This window comes from Triticum dicoccoides, chromosome 6B (assembly GCF_002162155.2).
Source record: "Triticum dicoccoides isolate Atlit2015 ecotype Zavitan chromosome 6B, WEW_v2.0, whole genome shotgun sequence".
In the NCBI taxonomy this organism is placed as follows: Eukaryota; Viridiplantae; Streptophyta; class Magnoliopsida; order Poales; family Poaceae; genus Triticum; species Triticum dicoccoides.
The window spans coordinates 598,361,729-598,373,638 of record NC_041391.1 but is presented as its reverse complement, the minus strand read 5'-3'; the positions used below and the strand labels follow the sequence as shown (position 1 = coordinate 598,373,638).

The 11,910-nt window shown below is 48.0% G+C and overlaps 1 protein-coding gene across 1 annotated transcript; it reads right to left on the bottom strand.

Moving 5' to 3' along the window:
• Positions 1-3,008: 3,008 nt before the first annotated feature.
• On the bottom strand, positions 3,009-4,728 carry LOC119325996. The gene is made up of 3 exons (XM_037599713.1): positions 4,280-4,728; positions 4,019-4,188; positions 3,009-3,403 (listed from the first exon to the last, which is right to left on the bottom strand). Exons 1-3 carry the CDS (start codon positions 4,551-4,553, stop codon positions 3,305-3,307), a joined length of 543 nt encoding a protein of 180 aa, XP_037455610.1. The 5' UTR covers positions 4,554-4,728; the 3' UTR covers positions 3,009-3,304.
• Between the last annotated feature and the right edge of the window lie 7,182 nt (positions 4,729-11,910).

Here is an 11,910-nt window from a genome sequence, read left to right as displayed (position 1 = left end):
TCAATGAAAGCACCAGTGTCGGTGTCAAAACCGACGGATCTCAGGTAGGGGGTCCCAAACTGTGTGTCTAGGCGGATGGTAACAGGAGACAAGGGACACGATGTTTTTACCCAGGTTCGAGCCCTCTCGATGGAGGTAAAACCCTACTCCTGCTTGATTAATATTGATGATATGGGTAGTACAAGAATGGATCTACCACGAGATCAGAGAGGCTAAACCCTAGAAGCTAGCCTATGGTATGATTGTTGTTCGTCCTACGGACTAAAACTCTCCGGTTTATATAGACACCGGAGAGGGCTAGGTTTACACAGAGTCGGTTACAATAGGAGGAGATCTTCATATCGTAGCGCCAAGCTTGCCTTCCACACCAAGGAAAGTCCCATCCGGACACGGGACGGAGTCTTCAATCTTGTATCTTCATAGTCCAGGAGTCCGGCCAAAGGTCATAGTCCGGCCATACGGACACCCCCTAATCCAGGACTCCCTCAAAGTATTTTCGGCTCGTTCCTCGACGATCGCTTCCAGGTGAGTGATCGGCGGGAGATTGATTTCCCTCTGGTCAGTTTTAAGCCCGATCTGATCATAGTCTATTTTTTTGTGACTAACCGATCATAGTCTATTGAAAGGCCCAGGGCAGTGATGCGATCTAGCAGCTCATTTAAGGATGAGATGTCCGCCGAATCTGTCTTTTCGAAGTATTCGAGACCGATGTGGGGGTGGTGTTTGGCGATCGTGGGGAACGTTGTCGGCTTAATGGCCATGCGGGCACCCACAAAGAAATCGATGAGCTGGAGGATCTGTCCTGAAGTTAAGCTCCTTCCAGAAGTGATGTCATTGTTGATGACAAGGCGAGCCATAGATCGCTTTTCGTGACTACACAATGGAGCTCTCAATGAAAGCACGAATGATGGTGTCAAAACCGGCAGATCTCGGGTAGGGGGGCCAAACTGTGAGTCTAAGGATCAATGGTAACAAGGGACAATGGGGACACGATGTTTACCTAGGTTCGGTCCCTCTTAAAGGAGGTAAAACCCTACGTCCTGCTTGATTGTATTCGATGAGTATAGGGGTTACAAGAGTTGATCTACCTCGAGATCGTAATGGCTAAACCCTAGTTGTCTAGCCTATGATTATTCTGATAGCCTCTACGAACTAAACCCTCCGGTTTATATACACATCGAAGGGGCCTAGGGTGGTACAGAGTCGGTTTACAAAGAAGGAAACAGTACATCCGGGCACCAAACTTGCTGTCCACGCATATAGAAGTCCTACCTGGACACAGGAGATAGTCTTCTGCTTTGTCTTCACGGCTCATCAGTCCGGCCCATATTGAATAGACTGGACACCTGAGGACCCCTGAATCCAGGACTCCCTCAGTGATCACCTTGCAATAAAGAGTATTTTGATGTAAAAATGGTCATTATTTTTGAAAGGAGGATTACCCCCGCCCGTGGCAAATGATGCATACAACCATCTTTATTTCTTCCTCCGCGAAGAAACATAAGAGCGCTTAGATCACGTATATTTTTTTACCGAAGATGCCGTCATCGTTTGAACCGGGAGACCCAGATCTAGAGTTTCCCCTAGAGCAACCCGAGCGTTGTGTCGCAACCTGCAACAACGATGCCTCGAGAAGGAAATGATGTCACAGACGCCACCGTCACCCTGATCTCGCAGCTGACTGGAACCGTACGAAGCCTTGTTGTGAAGACGAATGCCGCCGTCAGCACGCAGGCAGGGAGCCTCTAGCCGCCCCTCACCGTCCCTGCTGCAAAGTTCAATCTAATTTTCGGAGAAGCAATCGAATGGCGGGAAATCCACGTGCTGTCGTGCCTACGTGCCACAGATCGCTACCCGAACCGAGCACACGTTTGAGTTTTCGTGGAGTGGCAAATCTTCAAGTCGGCCAGACGCGGAAATTCGTGCGTACTCCGTGAATCTGAGGCACGCGCTTGAGTGTGCCGTGTGTTTGAGGAAACGGAAAGATGGACACGGGAGATATGGCAATGCTAGCCGTTGGTTGCTGTACATAGCTCCGTACGTGCTCCAACCGTCTCGATTTGTACTTCAGCAAGTACGTACTCCGTTGTCCGCTGTCAAGCATGACATAGCTTGCCCGATATGCCAGGCTAAGTCCGCCGGTGGCACTTCTCCACGGCACATGACACGAGCTAAACTCATGGTCGTCGTCCTTCTAGCGAGCTTCGTTCAGGGTTCTGATGAACAAGGAAAGCACGTAGTACATGTAACTTTTGCGCAGAAACACAATCCAAATCCCAGCTTAAAGCGAAGATTTCATTTCCGACCGCGGGCTCGGGCGCAGCCTGCAGGCGATCTCCAAAGCATATGATCACCCTGCATAATTGGCCTTTTGATGGATAAAGCGGCTGCCACCGCCAAGCTGCCACATACGGTTGATGCGTCCAGGACTGGCCAAAAGCTGCCACTTACGGAGGAACTCACCCCGCCATGGGAGGCTGGGTGGATCCATTTGGTGCCGGCCACATTAACTAGTGGTAAGCACAGTAGCTGATGCTGCCAGTATTCAATCGCCGCGAGCTGCGGTTAGCAACATGTAGGAGTAACTAACTAACAGCTTGGCCATTAATCTATGGTGGAAATGTCAGCTCCTGTGTTGTTCGGGGCAGCCCACAGAGAGCATGTGACCAACCACCATTGCCAAATGCCAAAGCGTCAAACAGACAGAGCTTAGGTACCGTGGGCGTCAAACTTTTAAACTCTCTGCAGGAGCATAAACTAATGTGCAGCGCCGACGCGAATCTGCCCAACGAGCTTCCAGCCCAAAAGGCTCTCCGCACGATTCCGTCCCACCACCTGCAGCCGCAGCTTGCAGGTGCGCCCACAGCCGGCGCCGTGCTTATGATTGAGAACTCGGCGCCAAGAATTGCAACAACAACACAGAGAAACGCCATCACTCATGAGAGGCCATGAGCATGAACGAGATCGATGCACAGGTGCATGTGCATTGGTACATGGCAATGGCATCATCTCTTGTATGGATGTAGTATTAGCTACTCGTGTTCTGAACTTCTTTCATGCATCTTAATCAGGTGCAAATGTATCAAGAGGAGTAAAAAAAAAAAAGCAGCCTCACTCTTACTAACAGATCCTGACGAGAAACCCTGAAAATGTACACGGACACGCTCCGATCGACGGAGCCGCTTCAGAAGCGATCCAACACAGATGTGGCAGCAACCCATGTGATGCGAGCTAGATTAATCTGTCGAGGCCCGGTGGACGCCGAAAATACAGAAGATCCACCGAGGGCTATGCATGGCCGGGCTCAGCTCGCGGCCTCGTCGATGCTGTGCAGCGAGGGCCGCCATTGCCGGTGCCGGGCGCCGGAGCTCCGGTGGCCATCTCCTCCCTCCTGGCGTGCCAACTGCAGTCACAGGTGTAGAGTAATCAGAAGATGGAACATTTGCATGTTGCCGCGGTTCAGAACAGAAGCAGAAAGGGATCTCGCAGACGATTCTTTGCTCCTGACACTAGTTGCGACTCTTCACTATTTTATTTACCATCATGATTCTTTTATCATTCTGCATCCCTCTATTTTAAGCACTAATTTCCCTTCTGGACGGTACATGGCATCAATCAGTTGGATCCACAGGACCACATCTTGTTTTATGCATGTCAATTGGGGATTGAGAATTGTCAGTGTCAGGTACTCCAAACCGATTCTCTCCATTGAGCTAAATGCTAACGGTTTCTGCTGAAACTAGGCAGATTTTGCAGCTGCACAAATTCTAATGGCGATTACCCAAATAAAATTCATCTTCCGAGTGTTGCGTGTGGACGAACTGAGGAAGAAGACATGAGAATCGCGAGGAACAACTAACCAGTAGCCCTTGGAGGGAAGGCAATTAAAGGCGCATCAATCATGCAGAGAACGTGCATGGGGGCATCGGCGGAGAGAGAGAGAGAGAGAGAGAGAGAGAGAGAGAGAGAGAGAGAAAGAAGTAGTTGGATTGACTAGAGCTCAAGTCCATGTAACCACCTGATCGAGACTCTCATCCAAGCTGGCCTCGTCGTCGTCGTCGTCGACGTCGTCACCGTCCGCCGCCGGCCGCAGCTTGCTCTGCCGCGTCGACGACTCCAGCTGCTGCAGCTGCTGCCGCGCCTTCCTCAGCTTCTCCTCCTTCCTCGCCTGCACCGCCTTGGTCACCTCTGCGCGCACCATTTTTCCATGCCATGTTAGCAGTGGGCACAGCATGGAGGAGAAGAGGCAGAGGACGAGAATCGGTGACTCGAAGCCTACCGTTGGCGGTGATGAGGCGGTAGACGTGGCCGAGGAGGAGCGTCTCCTTGGGCTTGAGGAGCTTGACGCGGGTGAGCCGCACGGTGCGGCGGGCGCCGCCGCCGTCGGCGTCCTGGCGCTCCTCGGCGACCCGGAGCGTGACGAGCGCGACGTAGTGGCCCGGGTTGGCGCGCATCACCTCCGCCGCGGGGGTGGACCAGTAGAGCCGCTCCACCCGCCCGCCCGGGTGCTGCACCACCGCCGCCGCCACCTCCGCCGCCTGGCAGTTCCCCATCCCCGCTCACTCCGGCCCGCCGCAGCCGCACACGGGCACACACACGCTCCCCGTGACCAGAGCTGGGTGCTGGTCCTATAGCTTGGCTTAGCCTGTGCCGGCCGGGGAAACGTGGGCGAGGGAGAGCGCGAGCAAGTGGCGAGCGTGTGGTGCGCCAGTATTTTATAAAGAGGAGAGAGAGCAACGGCTCGGTTGCCGAGGTGGTGCCGTGGTGGTGGTACATATCCCGTCCCGGTGACCGGTTCGATCGTTTTCGACCTCGCGATCACCACGTGAACAGACGCTGTCAGGTACTGCATTTTTGGGTGCACCGCTCGTCGGAGACGTCAGTCTGCGGCCGGCGTAGCAACAAACGGCGAGAGACGGAGACCGGCCGCATCTACAAAACGATTGCTTTTCGTGGGCCGTCGTGTACGGATGACGGAGATCGGCCGAATTAACCAGTTTTGCTTCCATCTACTATCTATCTATCTCCCCGAATTAATTGAATTCTATGCACTCGATCAAGCAAAAGTTGCTGGTTTGGCCGAGCTGATCTTGACACTGGGCCTACATCCACCCCGCTAAAAATTGTTTGGCATTCATCCGTGCAGTTTTTGTTGGTCGTCGTGCACTAAACTTGAAGCAAAATGTTGTGCTCTGGCAGTGCTAGTTTTGTTGCTATTCACCTGCACGAGAATTTTAAAGTGCACCGCAACAGCAAGAATTAAAAGCACCACGCACCGAATGACGTTAGTGGGAGCGCAAACTATACATGTATGGTGCAACCGGAAGTCCACTCTCAAGCATGAGCCCCTTGCAGTTGCATTTCCAAACTAAACCATTCATGAATGGAATGCCACGGAGAGGCCCCGTGATAAATGCCACACATCGTGGCTCAATATGCATACACAACTCATGACTGATCTCCCCGCAAAAAACAAAAAAAAAACTCATGACTGATCTGCCCTTGTATCACTATTCTATGATGGCTTGTTAAGCTCGTCATCATTCTTCCTCTCCGTGCTGCCCCCTGGTGATGCCAGGGATGGGCTTATAAATTCGGATGACAATTCCCCTGCCCAGCTCCCAACCAGCATCGCCCTGGAAACAAGCCAGTCCAACGCAGTATCTTATGCGGGATTGTTCCCAGCAGGCATCACTTCTCTTTGAAGAAAGAAGAAAATAGTGATGGGCGCGTTTTATAATGGACACAAATGCCGGTTGCTGGAGAGAAGAAATGTGATCTGCACAGATGCGGCTAGCCATCGGACTCGTCAACTCGTCATGGGTTTTCCTTATGGCTAGGGCAACCATTAATTAAGCCGCTCCTGTGTGCTTATCTCGTCTGCTTAGTGGTGGTGGCGCAATTGGTGTTCACGTCCGCGCCGGCGCGGTCAACACCGCGCCGGCGAGGAAGCTGTCACGGCGGGTCAGGCGTCCGCGTCGACCTGCACGGTGTCGGGATCAGAGTCGCGTAGCCCCGCGGGACTGAATTTATGAGGCCATGTGCGCCACTCGCTCCCTAGCTCCGATGCCCTGCCCGAGTCGGCGTCTCGCGCTGGTGCGCGCGCCCTCGGCTCCATGGCGTCCGCCGTTTGTACTGAGGCCGATCGGACTCGGGCGTGGCGGTGCGTGGCGTACGTAGGAATTCATTGTCCATGTGTATGAGCACAGGAGGGAGGCGGTGATGGACTGTTGCGCGCACGGGAAAGTCGCCTCTCCAATAGATTTCCGACGCCGATGTGACCGTGTGAGGTGAGGCGAGGCCATGTCTTGTCCGCATCGCCTCGTCGAGGATTCAACGAGCGCCGGAAACCGGCCGTAAATCCTGCGCGGCGCGCCGCTGGTTTTCACATGCGTGCTTCGGCGGGTGAAGTGAACGAGATGCGATGCGAGCTCCGGTCGACGTTGCTCGGGATCTCGGGTGGACGTTTTGGGTGCGCAATCGATGATTCGGGGAAGGAAAACGACGAGTTCGCACCGATGCTTTCGCCGCGCGGGAATCCCACGGTGCGGTGTACGGCTCGTCTTCTCGTGGCAAGTTGTGTGCGTGATGCTACGTGCATGTCGCGGTCGTACGTGTCTTGAGCTTGACCATGGCGAGCGATGAAGTTCACGGGCGCGATGGCGCCATGGATGGATGGATGTATGGGCCAGCTGAACCTGCAGGCCCGCCTGAAATGATTTCCCCAATAATGCGTACAGCGTACCTACTGCGGTATAGCAGTGCCCGTATGCACCTGACCTGACCCGACCCTGACCGTATGTTTATCCATACAGTGCATAGGGCTCGTTTCCCTAGCTTTCACGAACCATGCTCGCCACGAGATCCAAAGCCTGACACTCTGCCAGGAGATTATATTAGTACCGGTAGAAGCTCATGCACACTGCAGTATACATAGAGGGTGCTTGGATACAAGGGACTATTTTTAGTCTGACTAAAAATAGTCTCTTTTAGAGGCTAAAGTTCCAAGCACCCCTGACTAAAGAGAGGCTAGGACTAGTCTTGAGGCTAAAATCTTTTAGTCATGGGAAACCTACTAAAATATGTATTAGCTCTCTCTCTCCTCATTTAATTCCTCTCCTTAGTTCTGGATTGGAGGGTTTGGAGGATAATAAATGCTCAATAACTAGATTTTAGTCTCTTTAGTACTTAAATCCAAGCATGGATGGGACTAGCAAGTTTTAGTCCCACTACTTTTAGTCATGGGACTAAAACGTATCCAAGCATGCTCATACTGTACCAAACACAGCTAACCCTTAACACTGGACTGCTATAGCATCTGCCGTATCCACCTTTTTTCAGCTGTTACGGAGCCCTGCCAGCCTCATCATCGCCGGCCGATGGCCTTTTCCGCCTGATCGTTGTCAGTGTGAGCCACAGCAGACCCGTGCCCGTGCAGCGACGATTGGCGGCATCTGGGGCGGCTACTCTGTCAGGTTCCACCGGAGTCATCAGCCGAGCACCCCCTAGCTGTCGAACGGTGGACGGAAGCAATGATCGCTACCGGGATGGTCCTTCGCTCGTTCGTTGCTTCCTGCTGCTTGCCCGTTTCCTCCGTTCGTTTCATACTTGCCGTTTCCACTGGTAAAACCGTCGACACCGTTTTGTTTTGGTGTTGTTTTAGCACAAGCGGTTCACACTATTTGGCCTTCCGGAGGTTGATGAAGCCTTCTTCAGCCCCTTCGAGGGACGCACATGAATACAACACAACTTTGAATATTTGTGGATCGTAATGGTCGAGAAGATCTCGTACCATAAGCAACGTCAACATGTATCTCATAGATAAACAACTTTTTTTTTGAGGCAAACATAAATAAACAACTTGGTACGCATGATTTCACATGGGAAAGTGCGATGCTTATAATTTAGCAATGGAGGCCCAATGCTTCTTTTCTCGAGGAATATATGTGTCGCTCCGGGGAGTGATTCCGAGGACACAGCTACACAACAAACAATTGAGGCATACAATCATGCGTCGGGGGATCTCAAAATGCCATAAGTTGCAATACTTCAGTCCATGGCATCACATGGAGTGCTATATTAAACAAAATCGCGAACGCCGACCTTGAACACCCAGAAGTAAGTGTTGGGAATCTAATCTAATATACTACCTCCGTCTAGGTGAATAAGTCATTCGTATAGTTCTAGGTTATCGATTTGAGAAATTAAATATGTGTTATATGTCATGAAAAGTATATCACTAGATTTCTACACGGATGTAGTTTCTAAATATATATTTTTTGTCACATATAATACATATTTAGATAGTTAAATCGTCGACCTAAAACTACGCGAATGACTTATTCACCGAGACGGAGGTAGTAATCACTTTAATGCGTAGAAATATATGGAGGCTGTAAAGCCACGGATGCAGAGAGCCCTGCCAGAAGAATGTTCCCAAAGAGAAAGTCCTGATCAGACGCCGGCAACGGAATTTTTCGACAAAGGGTGAATTTTATTGGCTCAAAATGGAGCATCAAGAAGATACAAACACAATGAGCACACCCGGCCTCTGCATAGCTAGGATGCACACAACCAACATCAACACACGCACACAAAAATACACCAACAAATAGCAAAGTCATACAAGACCAAAGCTATGCGTAGGTGAGAAAAAAAAAACCCTGAAGCGATCAAATCCATAATCGGCAAACTACATCAATGACCATATCCGCACCAACCATCTTATTACACCAAACGAACGACGAGATTCTTCAACAGCAACGCCTTTAGAAAGGGAGCGACGCTCAATAGCCGCCGTCACCGGATCCAACCACCTAAGGTCAGAATCTAGGTTTTCACCCTGAAGAAATAGTCCGAGCATATCCGAACAATGCCTTCAACAAGGTAACGACGTAAAAACATCGCCATTGCTAGGCATGATCAACTCAGATCACCTAGGCTGTCACCCCGGAGCTCAAGGCCGGCAACGGAATAAGCGAGTACACGAATTCTCAATCTCAAAGTGAACTTGGGCGAGGCGTTTCATCTATGAGAGATTAATGATTCCCATTAAAATCACCGGGAACGGGTCCCAGGTCACCCAATCCAATTCACGCGGGCCGGATTCGTTGCCAGCGAAAACCAGGCAACACCTGAAATGTTAGCGTTTTTTTAGAGAAAAAGCTGAAATGTTAGCGTTGATAGGCAAGTATGTCGATTGTGGCTTTTATGTTGCTAGGTTGTTCCCATATGCTGCAAGCGCTTTTGTTGTATGTTGGCTACGCATAGGCGTCATGTTGCAACAATTTTGGTTGCACTCCAGTGGGGTGTTTTTCATGTTGCAACTGTTTTGGCGTTTTGACAAGTTTTAAAAACTTTATCAAGTTTGAACTGTTGATAAAACGAAGGATACATTCATCAAGTTTCAGATACTAAAATATTGTGCGTCACGAGGGTGATAATATTGCCAAGGTTTTGGAATAATTTCCGCCAAATGTGACATTCAGAAAGGATTTGATTGGACCTAGACACCAATTGTGGAACATACTACTCCAACGATTAACAATGGTACAGTTGTCACGGCGGTTCGATGTATTTCGTTGGAACCTACATGGGAATAGGCAATTCTCAGTGGAGTCGGTGTATAGAGCTTTGATCCAGTCTGACGTGCCAGTTGATAATAATAAGATCTGAAAGATGAAGATACCTCTTAAGAATATAATCTTTGCATGGTATCTTCGTCGCGGAGTCATTTTTACTAAAGATAATCTTATTAAGAGGAATTGGCATGGAAGTATGCAATGTGTACTTTTTCCGCATGATGACATAATAAAACCTTGTCCTTCCCATGTAAATTGGCTCGTTCTATATGATCATTCATCCAAATAGCTTATGGCTTGTATCCTCCTTGTAGTGTTGCTAGTATATTTGGCAACTGGTTACATGGGATTGATCACAGGTTTAGAATTCTTCTTAGGATGGGAGCGCTTGCCGTGATTTGATCGCTTTGGCTATATAGAAATGATAAAGTTTTTAACGATAAAAGTACTTCATTTATGCAGGTTATCTACAGATGCACCGGGACGCTTTGTTTATGGTCCTCTCTACAACGAGTTGAGAATCGAGACATATTTATGAAGGTGTGTACATGATTGGAGGCTACGGCGAGGGATACATTTACCGAATATGGTGACAACATGATCTTAGGATTGGGCAACCGTCGATTTAGGTGTTATACAGATATACATTTTTCTTTGTATTTCGCCTTCTTCTTTTATTTTCGCTTGTCCTAAGGTCTTTTGTTGGTTGTGTGCATCTTAATTATACAGAGGCCACGTGTAATACTTAAACCTTTTAAGCAATAAAGCGCCTCTTTTCGAAAAAAGATACTAAAACATAAACCCTAAACCCTAAGCTCAGAACCTAAACATAAACTTAATATTACAAGTTGAGTTGATTCATATGAAACTTGATAAAACTTAGCAAAAGTAATAATATTCAAGTTTTAGTATTTGAAACTTGGATAAAAAATAAAAATTATCAAAACGTATTCAAGAGTTACCTTGTTTCAAAGCTCTCGTTGCGAGGAACCCCAATATGTAAACTGAACAAAAAAAAATATTTTGGTTCAAAAGCTATAATATATTCAAATTTGAAAGTCAAAAGAAAAAGCATGTGATGTGGGGTGGGCGGAGCATGCATTCTGCCAAAAGCCACATGCATGGTCCCCTCCCCCACGTAATGTAATTAAGTACTAAATGCATGCATGAAACTAATCAAAATTCAGAATCGCCACTACTACAGAACCAAATAGCACTGCCCGCCGAAATCGTATCATCACTAACGCGGTTCTGGCATGTCTATGGCTAGGGGCCAGTAATGACTTTTCCACCTCAGACGGACCAGTTGGCCGGTTAGTGATGACTTCTGAACACATATCACTGCTCGGTCAATGATAACATCGCCGTTACTTTTCATTACGGGCCTTTATTTCTGTTTTGTTGCCATCCATGGAAGTGAAATTGACAAGAAGGCATACACCCAAAATATACATGCACGCATCATACATTTGCAGAAGCACTTTACTTTTCATAAAACACAAGCATATAATTGGAGTTCACAACCAATTGTACATTAATTGAATACACTTAGTGGCCAACGTATTGAACATACTTGTAAAACCTATAAATATAAGTTTGTGTGCTCATACTATGGCGTCATCCTAAGTAATTCATATGTCTCTCGTTTAGTGCAGGCGCATGGTGGAGGAAATTAGACTTGGTCTGTTTGTGTAGTGCCACTAAAATATAATCTATCCAAAACAATTTAACGAGCAAAATATAATGTATAATAATAACACATGAGTATGATTGAAGTAAATGAAGATTTCTTAGAACAATTATACCTTCTAAGACATATTGTCCATGACGTCTACATCTACATAATCATAACTACCTCTAGATAAGGAGTTGACAGGACGAAACAAGAAGGTACTAGTATTGTGATGACTCTATATTTTATGCATTTTTAGATCCCATTTGCTGCACACTGTCTACATATATCATGTCCCACTAAACCAATTATATATTCATTATGCATGATTTTCGGTTTTCATTCTTTTTATTGTGAGCATTACATAGTTTGTGATTTAATTTACTTTTTATTAGTTTTTTGTCTACATGTATTTTGGAGCAACCTAGAACCAAGCACGATGAAAAGTCAAATGATGGCTTCAATACAGAAAACTTCCAGGCACTAGACTTAGGCATTTGGAATGCCAAAAATAGCATTTTGCAAGGTGCTCAAGAAAACGAGATATAATACCAGGTGCGTCGACATCATTCATATGAGCCACATAATGTCAAAATCCAAGTTTGTATGAAGAAACAATGACGTGTTACCGAAGGATGTCAGAGTGTTCGACTGAGC

What these genes read in the sequence shown, in the direction of transcription:
- LOC119325996 (XM_037599713.1), bottom strand. Translation starts at nt 4,553, where the DNA reads ATGGGGAACTGCCAGGCGGCGGAGGTGGCGGCGGCGGTGGTGCAGCAC. An exon ending in CCGCCTCATCACCGCCAACG is followed by an intron (nt 4,189 to 4,279) that starts GTAGGCTTCGAG and finishes TGGTGCGCGCAG; the next exon opens with AGGTGACCAAGGCGGTGCAG. An exon ending in TGGATGAGAGTCTCGATCAG is followed by an intron (nt 3,404 to 4,018) that starts GTGGTTACATGG and finishes CTGTGACTGCAG; the next exon opens with TTGGCACGCCAGGAGGGAGG.